At 45.2% G+C, this 22,772-nt stretch overlaps 1 protein-coding gene across 6 annotated transcripts in view; it reads right to left on the bottom strand.

Moving 5' to 3' along the window:
* The window catches only part of TNRC6C (trinucleotide repeat containing adaptor 6C), a 128,602-nt gene that overhangs the window by 81,902 nt on the left and 23,928 nt on the right, over positions 1 to 22,772 (bottom strand). For all 6 annotated transcript variants that reach the window (XM_040437876.1, XM_040437879.1, XM_040437881.1 and 3 more), the window contains exons 2-4: positions 20,541 to 20,640; positions 19,622 to 19,643; positions 2,253 to 2,570 (exon numbers count right to left, since the gene is read on the bottom strand). In XM_040437876.1, coding sequence (XP_040293810.1) covers positions 2,253 to 2,570; positions 19,622 to 19,643; positions 20,541 to 20,603 — 403 coding nt within the window. In that variant the 5' untranslated portion in view covers positions 20,604 to 20,640. The remainder of the gene's footprint in view (positions 1 to 2,252; positions 2,571 to 19,621; positions 19,644 to 20,540; positions 20,641 to 22,772) is intronic.

Below are 22,772 nucleotides of genomic sequence, written 5' to 3'. Positions count from 1 at the left end.
CTCGAGCAAAGACTTTTTTCTGACTTCCTCCCACTCTTGAGCAGAAAGGGGGAGGAAATAGTCGGCCAATTATAAATGATAATTTATGGGAGAAACCGGCATTAAGCCTACATGCACACGAATGTATGAGTTTTGCAGTCCGCAAAAAACACGGATGACTTCCATATGGCATCTTTTTTTTTGTGGATCCATTGCATCAATGCTTATCCTTGTCCGCAAAACGTACAAGAATAGGACATGTTCTATTTTTTTTGCAGGGCTACAGAATGGAGCAACGGATGCGGACAGCACATGGAGTGCTGTCCGCATCTTTTGCGGACCATTGAAGTAAATGGGTCCGCACCCGAGCCGCAAAAAAACGCGGCTCGGATGCGGAACCAAACCACGTTCGTGTGCATGTAGGCCAATTATAACACAAATGTATGCGCATAGCGCCAGTCAAAGTGAATCTCATCCACTGTTTTTCCACTACTATGGCTGCTCAGGGAGGTAATAACGCTCTTTATATAGTGCCAACACTTAGTGTCAAATACAGCCAATTATCAATCAATTCTATCAAAAAATCTAATGATAAAATAAACAGAACACACACCGTGCACTGCGATATTCTGTGAGGGGTTATCCAGAAATCGATAACGATGTTCTCAGGGTAGGTCATCATCACGACAGCGGAGGTCTCAATCCCAGCATCGCCGCCAATCGCCTCTGGTGAGTGCGGTGGGCTCCTGGCAGCTTACCAAGCACAGCGCCGTACATAGTATAGTGGTTGTGTTTGGTAATGCAGCTCAGCCTCACCGACTTGAATGGGGCTGAGCTGCAACTAGGTCATGTGGCCGATGTACTGTGACATCACATGGCCTCTTCTAACAGCCGATGCACGGAGGTCTGACTCCCAGGACCACAGGATGGGTCATCAATATAAAATTCCCAGATAAGCCAGGGATCAGCAACCTTTGGCACTCCAGCTGTTGTGAAACTACGACTCCCAGCATGCACACTTAGTCATTATTGTAACTCTTCTAGAAGTGAAAGGCGGATTCTGGGAGTTGTGGCTTCACAATAGCTGGAGTGCTGGAGGTTGCTGATCCTGGCTTTAGGAGCTGACAAATTTTAAAGCTGTACAAGACCTAACTGATGACGGACAATCTGCAACTGACATCTCCTGAGATGTAAATCCAGTACTACCAGTGATGAGGCACTGCGACAGTCATACATTACTGTGTCTGCACCATAATGAAATGCACATTAAAAATGGATTTCCTTTTTTGGTGCTTTCTTTCATTAAAACACATTGTGCAACTTGGTTCCTTTTTTATGCTTCCAATTACTGGTGCATCTTATAGGCCCGATGCATCCTACAGTCTAGAAAATATGGCATTCAGGTCTATAAATTCAAAAGGGGCTGAAGAATATGGAATTATACAAACATTGGGGGAAATTTATCAAACTAGTGTAAAGAACTGGCTTAGTTGCCCATAGCAACCAATCAAATTCCACCTTTCATTTTCCAAAGGAGCTGTGAAAAATGAAAGCTGGAATCTGATTGGTTGCTATGGGCAACTAAGCCAGTTCTACTTTACACCAGTTTGATAAATCTCAATTTTTTATTTTTTTTTACTTATCATGCTATGAGTATTGCTATATCATCACATAAGGCAACTGCTATTTATGCAATTCTCGGATATATTTAAAGGGTGTCCATCAGCATATTTGTATGTTTGACACTGGCTGACCTGTTACATGTGAACTTGGCAGCTGAAGGAATCTGTGTTGGTCCCATGTTTATATGTGCCCACATTACTGAGAAAAATTAAGTTTTGATTTATGCAAATGAGCCTCTAGGAGCAATGGGGGCGTTGCCGTTACACCTAGAGGCTCTGCTCCCTCTGCAGTTTGATTGACAGGGCCAGGTGTGATGACATTTTCATTGCCTGGTGTTGTCAAAGTGCAGAGGGCACAGCAGAGAGGGCAGAGCCTGTAGGTGTAATGGCAAAGCCCCCGTTGCTCCCAGAGGATCATTTCCATGTATTTTTCTCAGTAATGCAAGCACATATGAACATGGGACCAACACAGATGCCTTCAGCTGCAAAGTGCAACAGGTCAGCCAGTTACAAATCTGCAGACAGATTCCCTTTAAAGTGGGTTAAAATGTATCTTTATTGACATAAGGAAGATGAAAGAAGCTCCAGAGGTTTTTGCTGTTGCACAGATTTAGTGGCAGGTACCCAAAGAGGAAAACATGGCATTCTTACCAGAGTGAGTCTTTGCAGGGTGGTGAGCTCCACCAGCCCCCTGCTGTGGAGGTGGGCTTGCCCCAGTTTGTCCAGTATCCTGTCCTGTATTAGCACTGGTCAGTGTCCCAGTTGGCAGTGGCTGTCCTCTTTTTAATAATTGCTTCTGTTCTTGCTGGCGAAAGCGAGGAGGCACCTCTCGTGGCAGGTAACGGGAGGCTGCGGTTTGCTGGCCGTTAGCAGGTGCTCGCTTGCCATTGCTGTTTTGGACAGTGCTGGTGGAAGTACTGGGAGCAGCAGACTGGGGCTGGTTGGAATTGATCTTGATTGGTTCTGGCACTAAAGACAAAAAAAGGGTGTTAGTATTGCTCCGCACATCATGACATTGACAGGAACATGAGGCTCTGGTCAGACCTATTTCTACAATACATTTATTTGTATATTTGCTGAGACCTCAAACCAGAAAAAAAAAATAATTTAAATTTAATAAAACAGGTACAAGCGTCCAATTTTGCCATTGACTTGCATTAGCAAAGGTTTTACCGATCCCCCATTTTCCGCACCAGTGAAGCGGCACTGCGGCCCACTTCCACCAATGAGCCCTTGTGGCTCAGTGTATGGGTCTGTCATAGGCACAGTCCTCTACCACCTCATCAGATCAATGCTTCCAATCAGGGAGTCCTAAGGACGCTTAGAACAGGAGGGGTGGTGGGATCGGTACGATGAGTATGACTTATTTAGACAGTCAAAATGAGGACAAGGACCAATGTGACTGATGAACATCCGTATACAGCGCTGAGGGAATATGTTGGCACCATATAAATTCTAGTATTTTACAACGTTCTGAACTTTTTATAGAAAAATGTTTCCCTCTCCTTTAACCACCTCAGCCCCCAGTGCTTAAACACCCTGAAAGACCAGGCCACTTTTTACACTTCTGACCTACACTACTTTCACCATTTATTGCTCGGTCATGCAACTTACCACCCAAATGAATTTTACCTCCTTTTCTTCTCACTAATAGAGCTTTCATTTGGTGGTATTTCATTGCTGCTGACATTTTTACTTTTTTTGTTATTAATCGAAATTTAACGATTTTTTTTGCAAAAAAATGACATTTTTCACTTTCAGTTGTAAAATTTTGCAAAAAAAATGACATCCATATATAAATTTTGCTCTAAATTTATTGTTCTACATGTCTTTGATAAAAAAAAAATGTTTGGGTAAAAAAAAAATGGTTTGGGTAAAAGTTATAGCGTTTACAAACTATGGTACAAAAATGTGAATTTCCGCTTTTTGAAGCAGCTCTGACTTTCTGAGCACCTGTCATGTTTCCTGAGGTTCTACAATGGCCAGACAGTACAAACACCCCACAAATGACCCCATTTCGGAAAGTAGACACCCTAAGGTATTCGCTGATGGGCATAGTGAGTTCATAGAACTTTTTATTTTTTGTCACAAGTTAGCGGAAAATGATGATTTTTTTTTTTTTTTTTTTTTTTTCTTACAAAGTCTCATATTCCACTAACTTGTGACAAAAAATAAAAACTTCCATGAACTCACTATGCCCATCACGAAATACCTTGGGGTCTCTTCTTTCCAAAATGGGGTCACTTGTGGGGTAGTTATACTGCCCTGGCATTCTAGGGGCCCAAATGTGTGGTAAGGAGTTTGAAATCAAATTCTGTAAAAACTGACCAGTGAAATCCGAAAGGTGCTCTTTGGAATGTGGGCCCCTTTGCCCACCCAGGCTGCAAAAAAGTGTCACACATCTGGTATCTCCGTATTCAGTAGAAGTTGGGGAATGTGTTTTGGGGTGTCATTTTACATATACCCATGCTGGGTGAGATAAATATCTTGGTCAAATGCCAACTTTGTATAAAAAAAATGGGAAAAGTTGTCTTTTGCCAAGATATTTCTCTCACCCAGCATGGGTATATGTAAAAAGACACCCCAAAACACATTCCCCAACTTCTCCTGAATACGGAGATACCAGATGTGTGACACTTTTTTGCAGCCTAGGTGGGCAAAGGGGCCCATATTCCAAAGAGCACCTTTCGGATTTCACTCGTCATTTTTTACAGAATTTGATTTCAAACTCCTTACCACACATTTGGGCCCCTAGAATGCCAGGGCAGTATAACTACCCCACAAGTGACCCCATTTTGGAAAGAAGAGACCCCAAGGTATTCGCTGATGGGCATAGTGAGTTCATGGAAGTTTTTATTTTTTGTCACAAGTTAGTGGAATATGAGACTTTGTATGAAAAAAAAAAAAAATATAAAAAAAAATCATAATTTTCCACTAACTTGTGACAAAAAATAAAAAATTCTAGGAACTCGCCATGCCCCTCACGGAATACCTTGGGGTGTCTTCTTTCCAAAATGGGGTCACTTGTGGGGTAGTTATACTGCCCTGGCATTTTCCAGGGGCCCTAATGTGTGGTAAGTAGGTAAATGACCAGTGAAATCCAAAAGGTGCTCTTTGGAATATGGGCCCCTTTGCCCACCTAGGCTGCAAAAAAGTGCCACACATGTGGTATCTCCGTACTCAGGAGAAGTTGGGGAATGTGTTTTGGGGTGTCTTTTTACATATACCCATGCTGGGTGAGAGAAATATCTTGGCAAAAGACAACTTTTCCCATTTTTTTATACAAAGTTGGCATTTGACCAAGATATTTATCTCACCCAGCATGGGTATATGTAAAATGACACCCCAAAACACATTCCCCACCTTCTCCTGAGTACGGAGATACCAGATGTGTGACACTTTTTTGCAGCCTAGGTGGGCAAAGGGGCCCAAATTCCTTTTAGGAGGGCATTTTTAGACATTTGGATACCAGACTTCTTCTCACGCTTTGGGGCCCCTAGAATGCCAGGGCAGTATAAATACCCCACATGTGACCCCATTTTGGAAAGAAGACACCCCAAGGTATTCAATGAGGGGCATGGCGAGTTCATAGAAATTTTTTTTTTTTGGCACAAGTTAGCGGAAATTGATATTTTTTATTTTTTTCTCACAAAGTCTCCCGTTCCGCTAACTTGGGACAAAAATTTCAATCTTTCATGGACTCAATATGCCCCTCACGGAATACCTGGGGGTGTCTTCTTTCCGAAATGGGGTCACATGTGGGGTATTTATACTGCCCTGGCATTCTAGGGGCCCTAAAGCGTGAGAAGAAGTCTGGAATATAAATGTCTAAAAAAATTTTCGCATTTGGATTCCGTGAGGGGTATGGTGAGTTCATGTGAGATTTAATTTTTTGTCACAAGTTAGTGGAATATGAGACTTTGTAAGAAAAAAAAATAATAATTCCGCTAACTTGGGCCAAAAAAATGTCTGAATGGAGCCTTACAGGGGGGTGATCAATGACAGGGGGGTGATCAATGACAGGGGGGTTGATCAATGACAGGGGGGTTGATCAATGACAGGGGGGTTGATCAATGACAGGGGGGTTGATCAATGACAGGGGGGTGATCAATGACAGGGGTGGTGATCAATGACAGGGGGGTGATCAGGGAGTCTATATGGGGTGATCCCCACAGTCATTGATCATGCCCGTGTAAGGCTTCATTCAGACGTCCGGATGCGTTTTGCGGATCCGATCCATCTATCAGTGGATCCGTAAAAATCATGCGGACGTCTGAATGGAGCTTTACAGGGGGGTGATCAATGACAGGGGGGTAATCAATGACAGGGGGGTGATCAGGGAGTCTATATGGGGTGATCACCACAGTCATTGATCATGCCCCTGTAAGGCTTCATTCAGACGTCCGGATGCGTTTTGCGGATCCGATCCATCTATCAGTGGATCCGTAAAAATCATGCGGACGTCTGAATGGAGCTTTACAGGGGGGTAATCAATGACAGGGGGGTGATCAGGGAGTCTATATGGGGTGATCACCACAGTCATTGATCATGCCCCTGTAGTGCTTCATTCAGACGTCCGGATGCGTTTTGCGGATCCGATCCATCTATCAGTGGATCCGTAAAAATCATGCGGACGTCTGAATGGAGCTTTACAGGGGGGTAATCAATGACAGGGGGGTAATCAATGACAGGGGGGTGATCTGGGAGTCTATATGGGGTGATAACCACAGTCATTGATCATGCCCCTGTAAGGCTTCATTCAGACGTCCGGATGCGTTTTGCGGATCCGATCCATCTATCAGTGGATCCGTAAAAATCATGCGGACATCTGAATGGAGCTTTACAGGGGGGTGATCAGGGAGTCTATATGGGGTGATCACCACAGTCATTGATCATGCCCCTGTAAGGCTTCATTCAGACGTCCGGATGCGTTTTGCGGATCCGATCCATCTATCAGTGGATCCGTAAAAATCATGCGGACGTCTGAATGGAGCTTTACAGGGGGGTAATCAATGACAGGGGGGTAATCAATGACGGGGGTGATCAGGGAGTCTATATGGGGTGATAACCACAGTCATTGATCATGCCCCTGTAAGGCTTCATTCAGACGTCCGGATGCGTTTTGCGGATCCGATCCATCTATCAGTGGATCCGTAAAAATCATGCGGACATCTGAATGGAGCTTTACAGGGGGGTGATCAGGGAGTCTATATGGGGTGATCACCACAGTCATTGATCATGCCCCTGTAAGGCTTCATTCAGACGTCCGGATGCGTTTTGCGGATCCGATCCATCTATCAGTGGATCCGTAAAAATCATGCGGACGTCTGAATGGAGCTTTACAGGGGGGTAATCAATGACAGGGGGGTGATCAATGACAGGGGGGTGATCAGGGAGTCTATATGGGGTGATCCCCACAGTCATTGATCATGCCCGTGTAAGGCTTCATTCAGACGTCCGGATGCGTTTTGCGGATCCGATCCATCTATCAGTGGATCCGTAAAAATCATGCGGACATCTGAATGGAGCTTTACAGGGGGTTGATCAATGACAGGGGGGTAATCAATGACAGGGGGGTGATCAGGGAGTCTATATGGGGTGATCAGGGGTGATTAGGGGTGATCAGGGGCTAATAAGGGGTTAATAAGTGACGGGGGGGGGGGGGGGTGTAGTGTAGTGTAGTGGTGCTTGGTGGGACTTTACTGAGCTACCTGTGTCCTCTGGTGGTCGATCCAAACAAAGGGGACCACCAGAGGACCAGGTAGCAGGTATATTAGACGCTGTTATCAAAACAGCGTCTAATATACCTGTTAGGGGTTAAAAAAAACACATCTCCAGCCTGCCAGCGAACGATCGCCGCTGGCAGGCTGGAGATCAACTCTCTTACCTTCCGTTCCTGTGAGCGCGCGCGCCTGTGTGCGCGCGTTCACAGGAAATCTCGCGTCTCGCGAGAGGACGCGCCGGCGCGTCCAGGAGGAATGAATCAACCACCTTCAGGACGCGTCTGTGCGTACAGCGGTCCGGAGGTGGTTAAAGAGGACCCATCACCTCTCTTGACAATGTCTATTTTAGTAAATAATTGTATTCCACATTAAAGGGGTTGTCCTACGAAAAATATTCTGCAGTTTTCAAACCAGCACCTGGATCTGAATACTTTTGTAACTGCTTCAGTATAGCCACCGAATTATTCACTTTAATCTATCGCCACCTGCTGTTTGTTCTATTTCCTATTTCTTTGTCCGTCTCACTGCGGTGGACGCACATGCTCAGTTTCATCCTTCAACTGCCTTCTGAGCTGTGATAGGGAGAGCATGGACACGCCTCCTTATCTGCAGAAGAAAAAGGACACGCCCCCTAAGCAGCCAGCTTGATACAAATTTAGCAGAGCAATGAGTGGGGAGATCTCTGGATCCATGTGAGGTACAGGGCTGGTTCTAGCTTTGTTAAAAAGAGATTGTCATTTACTATGACGTCCGATTTTCATTTTTTACATTTATCATGGGATAACCCCTCTAAATGGACAGCACAGTGGGTCAGTGGTTCGCACTGGTGCCTTGCAGAGCTGGGGTCCTGGGTTCAAAGACTAAGGACAACATCTGCATGGAGTTTGTATGTTTTCCCCGTGTTTGTGTGGGTTTCCTCCGGGTTCTTAGTTTTCCTCCCACACTGCAAAGACATATTGATAGGGAACTTAGATTGTGAGCCTCATTGGGGACAGTTAAAGCGCTGCGGAATATAGTAGCGTTATGTAAGTGTGGAAAATAAATAAAAAGTAAAAGGACTGTTCTCGAGCATCTACTCTTGACTCTAAGTAGCATTATTCCTCTATTATTTCAAATCAGAAGTTTACGAATCAATCACCAGATGTAAAACTGTCTAATGATGCTGCCAGTGACAGACGGTGCAAGGACACAGCACCTACTGGTAATAGCTAGGTGCCGATTCATTCATAAAATTCTACTAGAAATAACAGAGGAACGGATATTACAGAGGAACGGAGTTATATGAAAAGATGTTCCAGAATTGTTATTACATGGGGAATGTAATGTAATGTAGACACTAAAACAGACAAGTCAGGAGGGGTTGCAGGATTCCTGAAACCGCCAACGCTCTATTATACCAAGAGTCGCTCCATCGGCACTAGAACATGAATTCCCACACACACACAGAGCCGGTATCGATGGCTTTATTAATTAAAAAGCACACTTTTTTTGGCATGAGGTATTCCCATTTTCCAGTTACTGCCCTTTTACGTAGGTTTGGGTTGATGGTCACACATTTTTAAAGAAAGTCAACAATAAAACTCATTACAAGCCAACCTGTAAATAGCTGCCGCCATGCAATGAGCCACCTCCGGTCTCTGTATTACAGGCACGCACTCAGTCATTCACCCTCTAAAAGCTGAAAATGCTTTGCATTCCTGGGTCCCAAGGCCTTATGTGATTGATGAAGGATGCAATACGCGAGGACCTGTAGTATGAAGTGCACTGTATGGAGAACGAGCACGATAGGATTAGGTCCAGCTTCTGGGCAGATTCATCTGTTATCCTATCCTATCGTGGCTGGCCCTCCACTTTCCCCATTTAGAAAGAATAGAATTAAATATGAATGGCGTTTCCTCAGGACGGGTCGTCAATATCTGATCGGTGGGGGCCCGACTACCGACACCCCCACTGATCAGCTGTTGGAAGGGTCCACAGTGCTATAACCTTCATAGCAGATCTAATTACTATATATAAATATATCAGGGGTCAGTACAGAGATCTCTCCCATCATCTATTTATCCCCAAGACTGTGACTGTGACGAGGGGACATCCTCGGCGTCTGGAGGAGAGAAGGTTTGTACACAAACATAGAAGAGGATTCTTTACGGTAAGAGCAGTGAGACTATGGAACTCTCTGCCTGAGGAGGTGGTGATGGTGAGTACAATAAAAAAAGAGTTCAAGAGGGGCCTGGATGGATTTCTGGAGTGTAATAATATTACAGGCTATGGCTACTAGAGAGGGGTCGTTGATCCAGGGAGTTAGTCTGATTGCCTGATGGGTCGGGAAGGAATTTTTTTTTCCCTTCCTCTGGATCAACTTGCAGGATAACAGGCCGAAATGGATGGACAAATGTCTTTTTTCGGCCTTATGTACTATGTTACTATGTCTAGTAAATCAAGCACAGCGCTGTAATTGTATAGTGGCTGTGCTTTGTAGCCCCATTCACTACTGAGCTGTACATAGGTCATGGGACCGACAGACATGACATCATAGGCCAAGGAAGAGGCCGCGGCCCCCTCCAACAGCTGACCTGCAGGGGTGCTCGAGTTGGACCCCCACCGCTCAGATAATGATGACCTGTCCTGAGGATGGGCGACCCCTGCACTGCTGAAGAGTGTATAAAACATTAAAATTACAGCTTAAGTGTCGGGAGTCTATCACACCTGTACCCCAGGTAAAAGTGGGGAATAGCTGGATTCCCCTTAATCTCCTCCTCTCCTTTGACTCAATTTTGTCAAATATTGCAAAAAAATAAAAAAAACATTTTTTCAAGAAAAATCAAAAAAATAAATCGTTGATCTGCCATTTAGCGTCCTCACAATCCTGAGACGAGCGGCACATAGAGTCTCCACCACTGCTCTGTCTGTAATAGGACTCACAGGAGGTTAAACCCACTCCCGCCTATTAGATAACTTCCACTCAAAACGCTGCAAGAATTCTGTAGTAGCAAAGAGTGATCAAGATTATATATGGCTTACGTTTATCATTAAAGGCTATGGAAATCTTGCACTATTTTATTGTAATGCAAAATCAAGCAGCTTTCTAAATAATTCCCCCTCTACGCAGAGTGTGTGCAAGTCCTCCATCTAGTTGTCGGTGCTGCTGAATCTGACATGAATTCGGTCAGAGCTTTACTCCTGGCTATGTCAGTTATCTCTGCTCTCCCTTCTCTCTCATGTCAGAGACAGCAGCAGGAGGAGAGGAGAGAAAGCATCCAAGCACGCAGACCACACATGCACAGTGTATGACAGAGGGAAGTTGTAACCTGAACATGGGGGGGGTCTGAAAATGAATGAAGGCCGCTGCCTGAAACTTAGAACTGTTTTTTGCTCAAGGTAACCATCTACATATGTACAGATTATTTTTACCCATTAATTTCTAGTTTGTTACATAAAGAGAAGGTTCAATATTCGCCAAGATGAAATTACTGGGATGTATGTGCCCTGGGGCCCCAGGAACACTAGAACGAAGGGGTCTGCGACACTGCTCTGAGCACAGCTCCCCTTTGATGTGCAGGCAACACAGTATTTGCGGACTATAGTACATATTAGTAATCAAAAGTCTTAGGACCCATTCACACAGACTTTTTTTTTGGCTGTGCTTTTGGAGCGTTTCTGCCTCAAAATCAGCTGCCAAAAACACCTCCCATTCATTTCAGTGGGAAGCAGCATTTGCTTTTTTCCCTACAAAAATAAATAAATAAAATAAAATGAAATAAAATGAAGCAGCACGCCCCATCTTGGCGCAGAAACAGTCCTGAATCTCCCATTGAAATGAAATGGAATCATTAAAGGGCTTATCCCACTTCGCCTTTTCATACTTACCTGCTGCCAGCGCGCCGTTCACTTCCTGGATTCTGGCTGGGGGCGGGCTTCATCTTGCTTAAAGTCTTCTCCCGGCCGGGCCGCACGCTGGACTGAACGCGCACGCCGCCGCGCATCCGCCATGGTGACTTATTCCTGTCCAGTATAGTACACAGCCGGAGCGCGTTCGCGGCTCTATACTATTCTGGCCAGGAAGAAGTCACCATCGCGCACGCCGCCGTTCAGGATAGCGAGCGGCCCGGAGAAAAGAAGGAGTCTTCTGCGCAAGCGCGGCCACCGGGATTCCGGAGAAGATCGGTGGCCGTGTAACCAGGGGAGACCGAATGATAACAATGAGGTAAGTGGGGAAGAATTTTATCTTAAATGGTGGGAATTTGTTAATCAAATATATTTACAAAAATGATCACTGTCAAATTATTAACAGATTTAAAGGGAATCTGTCACCTACTTTTAGCATTTTAAGCTGTCACCATCGCTATGTTCACTAAAGTACCTTATTTCCAGCAGTCTTCTTTGTACTTTATTTCGTTTTGTCCTTTTGATATAAAAGCGCTTTTTATGATATGCTAATGAGGGTCCAAGGTGCCCAGAGGGGCGTTTTTTTTTCCTCTCCGGTGCCCAGTGACGCCCCCCTGCAGTGCCCCCTGATCATCAAATAACCTCCCACAGCCCCGGCAAACTGTTCCGCCCCCTCCCCACGTCATAGTCTACCTTCTAGAAATGCCCCGTCCTTCTTCCTGTCTGCGGCCAGAAAACTCGCGCAGGCGCAGTGTTGAGTGAACTTGTGGTTTCAAGTTCGGGGTACAAGGTTCAGGTTATCTAAAAATTCCGTTACGGATTCCGCTACCACGGACCACAAATTATGGTTATGTTATGGCAGCGGAATCCATAACGGAATTCTTAGATAACCTTAACCTTGCACGCCGAACTTGAAACCACAAGTTCGCTCAACAATAAAAACCATAAGCTGAAAATTCAGTTTTGTATTCAAGTAAAGCGTTGAAAAATTACATTAAAAATGTGCAAAAAAAAAAGTAATACGCTGTGAATTTTGTAGGTGGACGAGGGTATGTTCGTGTAAACATACCCATGGGGTTTCGGTTATGTAAGAAATATTAAGACACTTAAGAATCACGGGCGTAGTGTTTAGTCACTGTCTCCCACACTGGAGAGGGGATGGCCCGCATGAGACATGGCCAGATACCCACCACTAGTTTCTAGAAATTATTTTCAGCCTGTCCTAAACCAATGCAATTTTGGAGCTGATGTAATGCAGATAGCCACCGAGAGGCAGTGGTGCTCCATGAATCCCTGTATCTGGGGATATTCAGTCACCATCGCCGTGACTTGTACTAACGCTACCGGATAAGATGTGCAGAGCGTCTGTGATAACAGACCTTCATAGAAAATGCATGTTCTGGCCATGTAGGATGACCACAGCCCAAAAATTTCACTGCTCAGGGGGTTGTGACAAGACCATCACAATGATTTTGCGATGGTCAAAACACGGAAACGCTGAGGTTGCTCAAGAGACGCAGTAATGGCACGGACTCTGATTACATATGAACGGCTGAGCCATCCGCTAAGGGCTCAATGTATAGACAATATTCCATTCTTTACAGTACTGGAGTCTGCTATTGGTTCCATGCTATACCCTCTACATCTACTGACACAGGGGCACTAACCGGAGGGTCTAAGGTAGAATCATATATATACGCTTCACATCCATCAGGAGGGAGATTATATTGGTAGGAGTGAGGCGTCTAAGGTCCTGCTGGAATCTTAAAATTCTGCTGTGGAAAATCTGATGCGCTTTGCTGTGTGTGGCCGTACCTTGATGTCGTTTTTGAAGCCAAAACCTGATGTAAATAAAAAAATAAAAATAGAATCTCTCAGTCCTCCTCACTTTAGGATTTTTGGCCTCAACTCTGCATGTGTATGGGAGTCCTTAAAGGGGTTGTCCGGGTTCAGAGCTGAACCCGGACATACCCTTATTTTCACCCAGGCAGCCGTCCTGATGTTGGCATCGGAGCATCTCATGCTCAGATGCGCTCCCTTGCCTGCGCTAGATCGCGCAGGACATGGGTTCTTTTGTTTACAACACCACACTGCTGGGCATAAACTTCCGCCCGGCAGTGTGTTCGGTGATGTCACCAGCTCTGATGGGCATGCTTTAGCGCTGCCCTAGCCATTTTAATGGCTAGGGCAGCGCTAAAGCCCGCCCATCAGTGCCGGTGACATCACTGGGCTTCCTGGCAGCCCCATGAAGAGCCCGGTACGTCACCGGAACTCTTGAAAATGCCTTTGCCCTGCGCGACTTAGAGCAGGGCAAAGGAGAGCATCGGAGCATGAACTGCTCCAATGCTCAAGTCAGGGGGGCTGCCAGGGTGAAAATGGAGGTATGTCCGGGTTCGGCTCTGAACGCTCACAACCCCTTTAAAGGGCATCTGTCAGCAGTTTTGTACCTATGAAACTGGCTGACCCGTTACATGTGCACTTGGCAGCTGAAGACATCTGTGTTGGTCCCGTGTTCATATGTGCCCGCATTGCTGAGAAAATAATGTTTTATTATATGCAAATGAGACTCTAGGAGCGACGGGGGAGTTGCTGTTACAGCTAGAGACTCAGCTCTCTCTACAACTGCCACGCTCTCTGCACTTTGATTGGCAGGGACAGACATGATGATGTTTATACAGCCTGGTGCTGCCAATCAAGGTGCAGAGGGTGCAGCAGAGAGAGCTGAGCCTCTAGGTGTAACGGCAACGCCCCCATTGCTCCTAGAGGCTTATTTGCATATATTAAAACATAATTTTTCTCAGTAATGCGGGCGCATATGTACATGGAACCAACACAGATGTCATCAACTGCCAAGTGCACACGTAACTGGTCAGCCAGTGTCATAAGTACAAAACTGCTGACAGATGCCCTTTAAAGAGACTATACACAAGAGATTTCTTAATCCCCTTAAAACGCTGCCAAAAAAAAAATTATTGCATATACACATTACACACACATACAATTTAAGTGTTATACAAGGGGAATAGGCTACATGTATGTGTAGGCGTCCATGTAATACAATCCACAGCCCGCCAGAATATAGACATTCCTAGCAGACTTACTTAAACATCAAGATGTTAGAGATAAACTACAAATCCCACATCATATCATAAGAAGAATAGATTTTTGGTAACAAATAGGCGCAGATCATGGGCAGGCATCAGATCAGGTGCCCTATGAATCTCATTGAAAGGTTCACGACAGGCAGTGCGGCCTGGCATACAGACGTCTGACAAACAAGCCCCATCTGTCAGTGTTTGTGGAGTGACGGGCGTCCCCTCCGTGCGCTCAGCTATGCTCCAGCATTTGCTGCCTTGCATGACGGCTCTCGTTCGTCAGCCCGTCACTATGGAAACCTCTAAGCCGCTACTCACAAGCGTCTCGGCGAAAGCAAAGCTAAATTAACTTACTGCGCGTTGCCAATGAGGAACGGCGGGGAGAGGGGTCATCTTCTGCAGGAATATCTGGTGCGGCCACCGCGCCAAATTGAATTCTACTAATGAAATGCCGCTCCCAGTCCATCACACTTCGTTAGGACCACGGTTAAAGGAAATTAATTAAAAAGGAGGGCACACATGATGCTGAGTAACAGTTATTACTTCTCCTACAGGCTTCGCTGTCCCTCTGTAACTACATTCTGACTCCATCTACCTAACAGCGCCTATTATTACCACCAATATATAGGAAATTACGGCCATGGATATCAGTACTGGGCTTGTGGCTTAGAGCAACCAATCAGCTCTCTGCAATCTCTGTCATTGACAGGACCAGGCATGACGACATTTACACTGCCTGGCCCTATCAAAGTGCAGAGGGTGGGGCAGTTGCAGAGAGAGCTGAGCCTCTAGGTGTAATAGCTACGCCCCCGTTGCTCCTAGAGACTCATTAGCATATAATAAAACATCCTTTTTCTCACTAATGCGGGTACATATGAACTCGGGACCAACACAGATGCCTTCAGCTGCCAAGTGCACATGTAACAGATCAGCCAGTGTCATAGGTATAAATCTGCTGACAGATGGCCTTTAAAAGAATAGTTTACCTTTTTAGAAGGGCTCGCTAATAAGCTGATTACAAAAGTATCCCTACGACTTTAACACCCCTACAGCATGGGCATAGTGGAAATTAAGTATTATACGGTAAAATTAATACATTTTTATTATTTTTTTTAGACCGACCCTTTAAAATGATAGGACTATGATAGGGATTCTGAAGCTGGCCAAACACATTAGGAAATTGTCTGGGTCAGCATGCTGGATTTCCAAATGCCTGATTCTTTTGAACCCAAAGGAGATAAGCCAGTGCCAGAGGTCAGCTGTCATGGCCTCGGTGTTGTGCATGTGACACGTTGCCGTGCATGTCGGTTCCCAGGGGCAACGCATTTATGTCTGCTTGTATGTGCCTTTCTCCCCTTCTCCTGATTCCTCCCCTGTTTGGTGCTGGAGGGGTTAACTACCTTGCTGGGTGTGGTTACTAGGTGCTTCTTATACCTGTGGCTTAAGGTCAGGAGTCAGTTGTACTCCAGCCTTGGTGTGCGCTGGAGTTATGCTCTTTTTCTGGATGTTCCTTCTTCCAGTGTGAGGGCCACCTAGTGGGACATCGATGTCTCCAGTGATGTCTTCCCATTCTATCCTCCATGTTCTCCTAGCTTACCTGTGTGGTTGTTTGGTGTGGGTTTATGTTCAAGGTGTGGTTTCTCATCTTGTTGTTGTTACATGTCTGGCATGTATGCAAGTCGTACCTCCGGAAGGGGGCTCCATGGTTTCCCGGAGGGGTGAACCAAAAGTCTAGTCAGTGAGCTGTTGCTGGAGTGCTGGTTCCTGTGTGTCAGTGAGTCCGGTATGGTGTTCGGATGTCAGTACGTTTGCATGGGTTCCAGTTCACCTTGGTGTGGTCTTCTGTTGTGCCATCACGTAGCTGCGGCACGTAAGTCACCATGCCTTCTTGGGTTCTTGGTTCAGTGGTTATCCCCACCACTGGATACTTACCTGCCGTTCCACTTGGCTTTTCTTTGCAACTAGGCCAGTTGAGACTCGTGTTCATCTGTGTCTTGGAAGAACAGGTCGTTTCTCCCCTGCTCCTATGTGAGGGATTATCAGGGCGACTAAAGGTCCTAGGTATTCTGGGTATGAGCCATCCTACTATCCAGGTCCGCTCATACGGTGAGGGGTTACGGCGAGGATTAGGGACGCTTTAGGAGGTGACCTGCTCCCTTATCCCAGCATCCTGGCCACGTTGCTTCCCCGCATTTCCATTATCATACGGTGGGGAGTTTCCCCCACTCCCCACCGTGACATCAGCTGGCGTTGTTCCTTGCCATAAGGGAGCATGTCTGTGTATTGAAAGGGGTTTGAGGATACATATACATTGTATAAAAATGGTCTCCCCAGCTATTTAAGATACCTTGCCTATAATTTAGACTTTTCAGAATCCACAGCTACATGGCTGCTTACAGGAGACACTTCTGGCTACAGCAGCCGGCTGTGGGTTCTTACTATACTTCCCTTGTTTCACTGTGTCGCCCTTCCCGCCAGCGCAAAAACCAAACTTTATTTGCCTGCACGTGCACAGGAGATCACTGAGCCCCTCCATTTGGTCTAGCCTCCCCTTTGGAGCGACGTCCCTCTGTCCTTCTGCACCATTTCTGGAGAAGGGTCATTGATCAATCTGATTGCCTGATTGGAGTCGGGAAGGAATTTCCCCCCCCCCCCAAATAAGGAAAATGGTCTTCTACTTCAGGTTTTTTGTCTTCCTCTGGATCAACTTGCAGGAGAACAGGCTGAACTGGGGAACATCACAGGAAGCTCTGAAAATCAACTGCGCAGAGTCACGTGAACGGACTTTGGGTAAATAGGATATACTGAAATGATGGTGTTTAGGGGGTGCTTGTGTGGATGGATGTAGTGAACCTCTAACAAAAGTGAAAAGGCATATAAAACTACCTAAGAAAATGAGCTCATATGTTATTCCGGGTCAAGCTTTTCAGAGAAAAAACCCAAGGTTGGCAGACGGAGAGCTGACCTTCTGCGGCAAGGATCTGTCACCATGGAAATAATCAGAGAAGGGCGCCATGTTTCCATTACAGCTATCGGATGGCACAGAAGAGAACAGAAGCCATCACATTACTGCAATTTACTAAATGGAACAAAAAAGTCTAGTATTAACATGTAAAATCCAGCATACAACACTACAGATTAGCGTATGAGTTTTGGATTCATTTTACTTTTGTGCACCCCCCATTAACATACTGAAGACTCTCTTAAAGGGGCTGGCTGGATTCATTTTTCCATCACATTATACACTGCTCGTTTCCAGGGGTTATGAACACCCTTGAATCCAGCAGCAGTGGTCGTGCTTGCAGAAAAAAAAAAGCACCAGCCTATGTGCGCTCCCACGGTCCCGGCCATCAGAGGCCAGCGGTTTTTTTCTGTAGCGTGCAAGCATGACCGCCACTACTAGATTGCAGGGTGGTTGTAACCCCTGGATATGAGCAGTGTATAATGTGATGAAAAAATGAATACAGCCAGCAAAGGAGGCAATATGGGTAATAACAATATCCACAACCCCTTTAACACTAGAGATCAGGACTCCCACTGTCTCTCCTAGGACTCCTGGCAGGATTTACTCTGCGCCAAATCATATAAACCTACACATCCCAGGGCCGAGCTTCTCTCCCTCGGTCATATCCTGATCTCAGATGGAGCAGCAGAAATCACCTGACAAGGAACAAACATCACATTTCGGAGCAGTCTGCCTAAAATCAATGTAATGTCTCGAACACATCAGTAGTGTAAAAGTGACCCTTCATTGCAACGACTGGAGGAGTAAAACAAAAGATCTGAGAGGTAAAATAGCATTCCAAGTCCAAGTACAGGGAGCCACATGCACTGGGTGGGGGACTTCTTACATTGGTGCGTCATTCCCAGGGATTATGACCACCCTACAATCCAGCAGTGGTGGCCGTGCTTGCACACTATAGCAAAAAGCGCAGTCTTCTCTGGTGGCCAAGATCAGGGGAGCGCACATAGGCATGCATGTGAAGCAGATTCCATCTTCATCGTCAAGATAAAATGAAAAGCAGACCTATGCAAGAGGGCCTGAGACCAAGCATGCATTTCTGAGTCTTATTAACAGCTTTATAGTACACGGAAAACACATCTTTCATTGCATTCTCCTGTGAAATATCTACACCGCTGAAATAAACACTGAAGGGGTCATTTATTAAACAGAAATACGCCTAAAGTAGGCATATTTCTGAGGCAGATTGCAGCGCAAAAGGTCTTTTGCGCTGCAATTTACGACTTCTCCCTGCTCACGCCAGGTCTAAAAACAGTGGCATAGGTGGGTAAGGGGGCAGGCCGTCAGTTCTGTCTCATTTACCATTTTCTACGCCTGTTTTAGGCGTGGAAAAGGGTCTAAGTGTAAGACAGCTAGGAAGTGGTGGAGGATCCGTCGACGTTATGGAGAGGCCTGCGGCTGTTCATAACTGCGGCGGATCCACAACCATTGCAGTGCTTTATTAAGATCGGAGTCTAAAAAAAAAAACGGTCTTAATAAATGACCCCCTCAGATTAAAAAAACAACAAAAACGGATAGAATCATTTTGATTGTAATATGCATATTAAGCAAATAAATTTGTTTCCAACATAAGCAAAAGTGCAGGGATGAGGAGGTGACTACAGACATTAAAGAGGTTGTGTCAAGGTTTTAAGTTATCCCCTATCCACTGGATAGGGAGAACTAGCTGTTTTCTGGGGGTCTGTCCACTGGGACCCCCACCAATCACGAGAAAGGGGGTCTCGTTCCACTGATCTGATGGAGCAGCAGGTAGTGCATGCGCCCTGCTGCTCCATTCATTCTCTATGGGATCGCTGAGTGCTGCATAGAGAATGAATGGAGTGGCAGTGCGCATTCATGACCTGCTGCTCCCTCAGATCAGGGGAACGAGACCCCCTTTCTCGTGATCGGTGGAGGTCCCAGTGGTTTGACCCCCAGCAATCAGCAAGTTATCCCCGTCCAGTGGATAGGGGATAACATAAGAACTAAGCACAATCTCTTTAATGTTTCAGCCGATGGTTCCTGTAGATGGAGACAGATGCTCTGCATGTAAGCCCCTGGTAAACACAGGGCTGAAGTTCACTGTGAGTGAACCGGGTAGGAAGATGGATGGCTTGATACAGCAGAAAATGGCAGCCACACAAGCATGAAGGCTGCAGGCTCCCTCACCATCCGCGTACTGGCACGGAATTTCAATGAGGGCAGGGACCCCACTCTCAGCAGTGTCAGACAGGCAGGCTGCAAGATTGAAACGCAGCAGCTAGGGAGCTCACAAGACATGGATGTGAATGCTGCAACAGACAGAGGAGCACTAACCTTTGGTTTTTTGTTCAGCAGCCTGAAACAGAAAGAAAGAAAAAGTGTTTAATTAAAGGGCAAAAACCACAATGGGAAAAAGCGAGAGAGAAAATGACAAGGCAGAATGAGAGAACATGGGAGAAAAGACGAAAAAGACGAGACAGAAGAAAAAAAAAAAAAAAAAAAAACAACACAGACATAAAGAGAGCATAGGACAGCACGAGAGGGTAAAACGATACAGGAGACGAGAGAGAGAACACATTAGAGAGAACTATACAGGAGGCAGAAGAAAAAGAAAAGCATAAAAGAGCAAGAGAGAGAAGAGAGAGACACTAAGGGGGAAGAGAAGGCACAACTAAAAGAAAGAGCAAGGACGAGAGAGACTTAGGGGAAAACAGAAAAGGAGAGGGAGACTGGAAAGAAAGAGCACAACTGATTGGAAAGAGACAGCAAGAGAGCAACTAAGGGAAAAGAAAGTGAGAGACAGATTGGAAAGAGCACAACTGAGGGGAAACACTGAAAACAAAAGAAAGGAGAGTTCCCTATGAGAAAGAGAGTAATTGAGGGAAAAGAAAGCACAAGAGAGTGACTAGAAAGAAAGAGCACAAGTGAGGGGGAAAAGCACAAGAGAGACAAGACAAGAGGGGAAAAATAAATAAAAAGATCACAAGAGAAACTGTGGGAAAAGAGTGAGCACAACTAAAAAGACAGCACAAGAGAAGAGAGACTGAAGCGAAGGTGAGTGCACGAGACAGACTCCTTGGGACAAGTTGGAGAGGGCAGACAATGGGCACTTCGCTGCTAATTGCCTCCCTCCCACCACTATGAACAGTCCGTTTCCCATAGGTTCCTGGCAGGTTCTACCATCGGAAAGTGGTGTTTTAAATTAGAGGGAAATCGTGCCAAATACAATGGTCGAAAAGAAGTGAACCCTGACCTTTTTCTGGGCACCTTCCTTCTTCTTCTTTTCTTCCTGCTTTTTCTTTTTCTTTTCTTCCATCAAATGTTCCTCTTTTTGAGTCTCCGGCTCTATGTCCCTGGGGGAAAAAAAGAAGAAATAATTGTAGATCCACAGTGAAGAGCCGCGTCCATACAACATACAGGTTAGACGCAAAGACAACATAAATTTTTTTTATAAAAAAGTGATAAGTATAGGACATGTTCTATCTTTTTTGTGGGGTTGCAGAACGGCCCCATTAAAATGAATGGGTCCACGTCTAATCCGCACAATTGTGGAATGGATGCGGACAGAAAAATAGGGTCTGTGCTGGGCCAGTGCTGCAGACGGTAAACTGCGGTTCAAGTGAATGGGTCCACATCTGTGATGCAGTGCTCAAATGGCCAATGCCCTTATATTGCAAAACCGCTGGTTGCAGGCCGCAATACAGACACTGCTGGGCAACAGCCATATGCATGAGCCCTTAGCCTGTGCCACAGCCTAATAGACTGCCCGGTATAGTGATAGGCTATAATATGTATGCCACTGCATTATAAGAGCAATGCTCACTAATGTTTAAAAAAAAAAAAAAAAAAAAAGAAGGAAGGAAAACCACTTTTTTCCCGATAAGTGGTTTTATTTTGTAAAAGTGGTTAAAAAATAAATAAATAAATAACACATTCGCATACATGATATCACACTGTGTTTGCCGCATAAGCAGCTATCTAAAACGTTCCATGAACAAGAAAAAAAAATAAAGTTTTTTCCTATTCACCTCCGCTCCAAAACGAACAAAAAAAATAAAATAAAAGTTAATCTGTAAGGCTACTTTCACACTGGCGTCTTGAATTCCGTTTGCGAGATCCGTTTCAGGGATCACACAAGAGGCCCAAAACGGATCAGTTCAGCCCCAATGCATTCTGAATGGATAAGGATCCGTTCAGAATGCATCAGTTTGGTTCCGTTCAGTCTCCATTCCGCTCTGGATGCGGACACCAAAACGCTGCTTGCAGCGTTTTGGTGTCCGCCTGGCGATGCAGAGCCAAACGGATCCGTCCTGACTTACAATGTAAGTCAATGGGGACGGATCCGTTTTCACTGACACAATATGGTGCAGTTGTAAACGGATCCGTCCCTCATTGACTTTAAATGTAAGTCAGGACGGATCCATTTTGACTTAGACTTTTTTTTTAAAAAGAATAAAGCAAAAGGATCTGTTCTGAACGGATACAAGCGTTTGCATTATAGGTGCGGATCCGTCTGTGCAGATACCAGACTGATCCGCACCGAACGCAGGTGTAAAAGTAGCCCTAGCCTCATGAACCCCAAAAAATGGTACCAATGAAAACTACATCTAACCCCACAAAAAACGAGCCATATACGACTACATGAGCACAAAAATAAATGAGTTCTGGCTCTTGGAAAGTGGCAAAATACGTTACAGCCTCTTTCACACGAGCGTAACGGATTGGATCCGGATGCGTTCAGTGAAACTCGCATCATTTTGCAAACAAGTTCAGTTTTTTCCGCGCGGGTGCAATGAGTTTTGATGCGTTTTTCACACGCGTGATAAAAAAAACGGAAGGTTTACAAACAACATCTCCTAGCAACCATTAGTGAAAAACGCATTGTATCCGCACTTGCGATGCGTTTTTCACTGAATCCTCATTCACTTCTATGGGGCCAGGACTGCGTGAAAAACGCTGAATATACAGTCAGGTCCATAAAGATTGGGACATCGACACAATTCTAACATTTTTGGCTCTATACACCACCACAATGGATTTGAAATAAAACAAACAAGATGTGCTTTAACTGCAGACTGTCAGCTTTAATTTGAGGGGATCTACATCCAAATCAGGTGAACGGTGTAGGAATTACAACAGTTTGCATATGTGCCTCCTACTTGTAAAGGGACCAAAAGTAATGGGACAATAATAATCATAAATCAAACTTTCACTTTTTAATTCTTGGTTGCAAATCCTTTGCAGTCAATTACAGCCTAAAGTCTGGAACGCATAGAAATCACCAGACACTGGGTTTCATCCCTGGTGATGCTCTGCCAGGCCTCTACTGCAACTGTCTTCAGTTCCTGCTTGTTCTTGGGGCATTTTCCCTTCAGTTTTGTCTTCAGCAAGTGAAATGCATGCTCAATCGGATTCAGGTCTGGTGATTGATTTGGCCATTGCAGAACATTCCACTTCTTTCCCTTAAAAAAACTTTTTGGTTGCT

The sequence above is a fragment of the Bufo bufo genome, chromosome 6 (assembly GCF_905171765.1).
Source record: "Bufo bufo chromosome 6, aBufBuf1.1, whole genome shotgun sequence".
Lineage (NCBI taxonomy): Eukaryota > Metazoa > Chordata > Amphibia > Anura > Bufonidae > Bufo > Bufo bufo.
The sequence above is the reverse complement of the archived record's forward strand: the minus strand, read 5'-3'. Positions and strand labels throughout refer to the sequence as shown.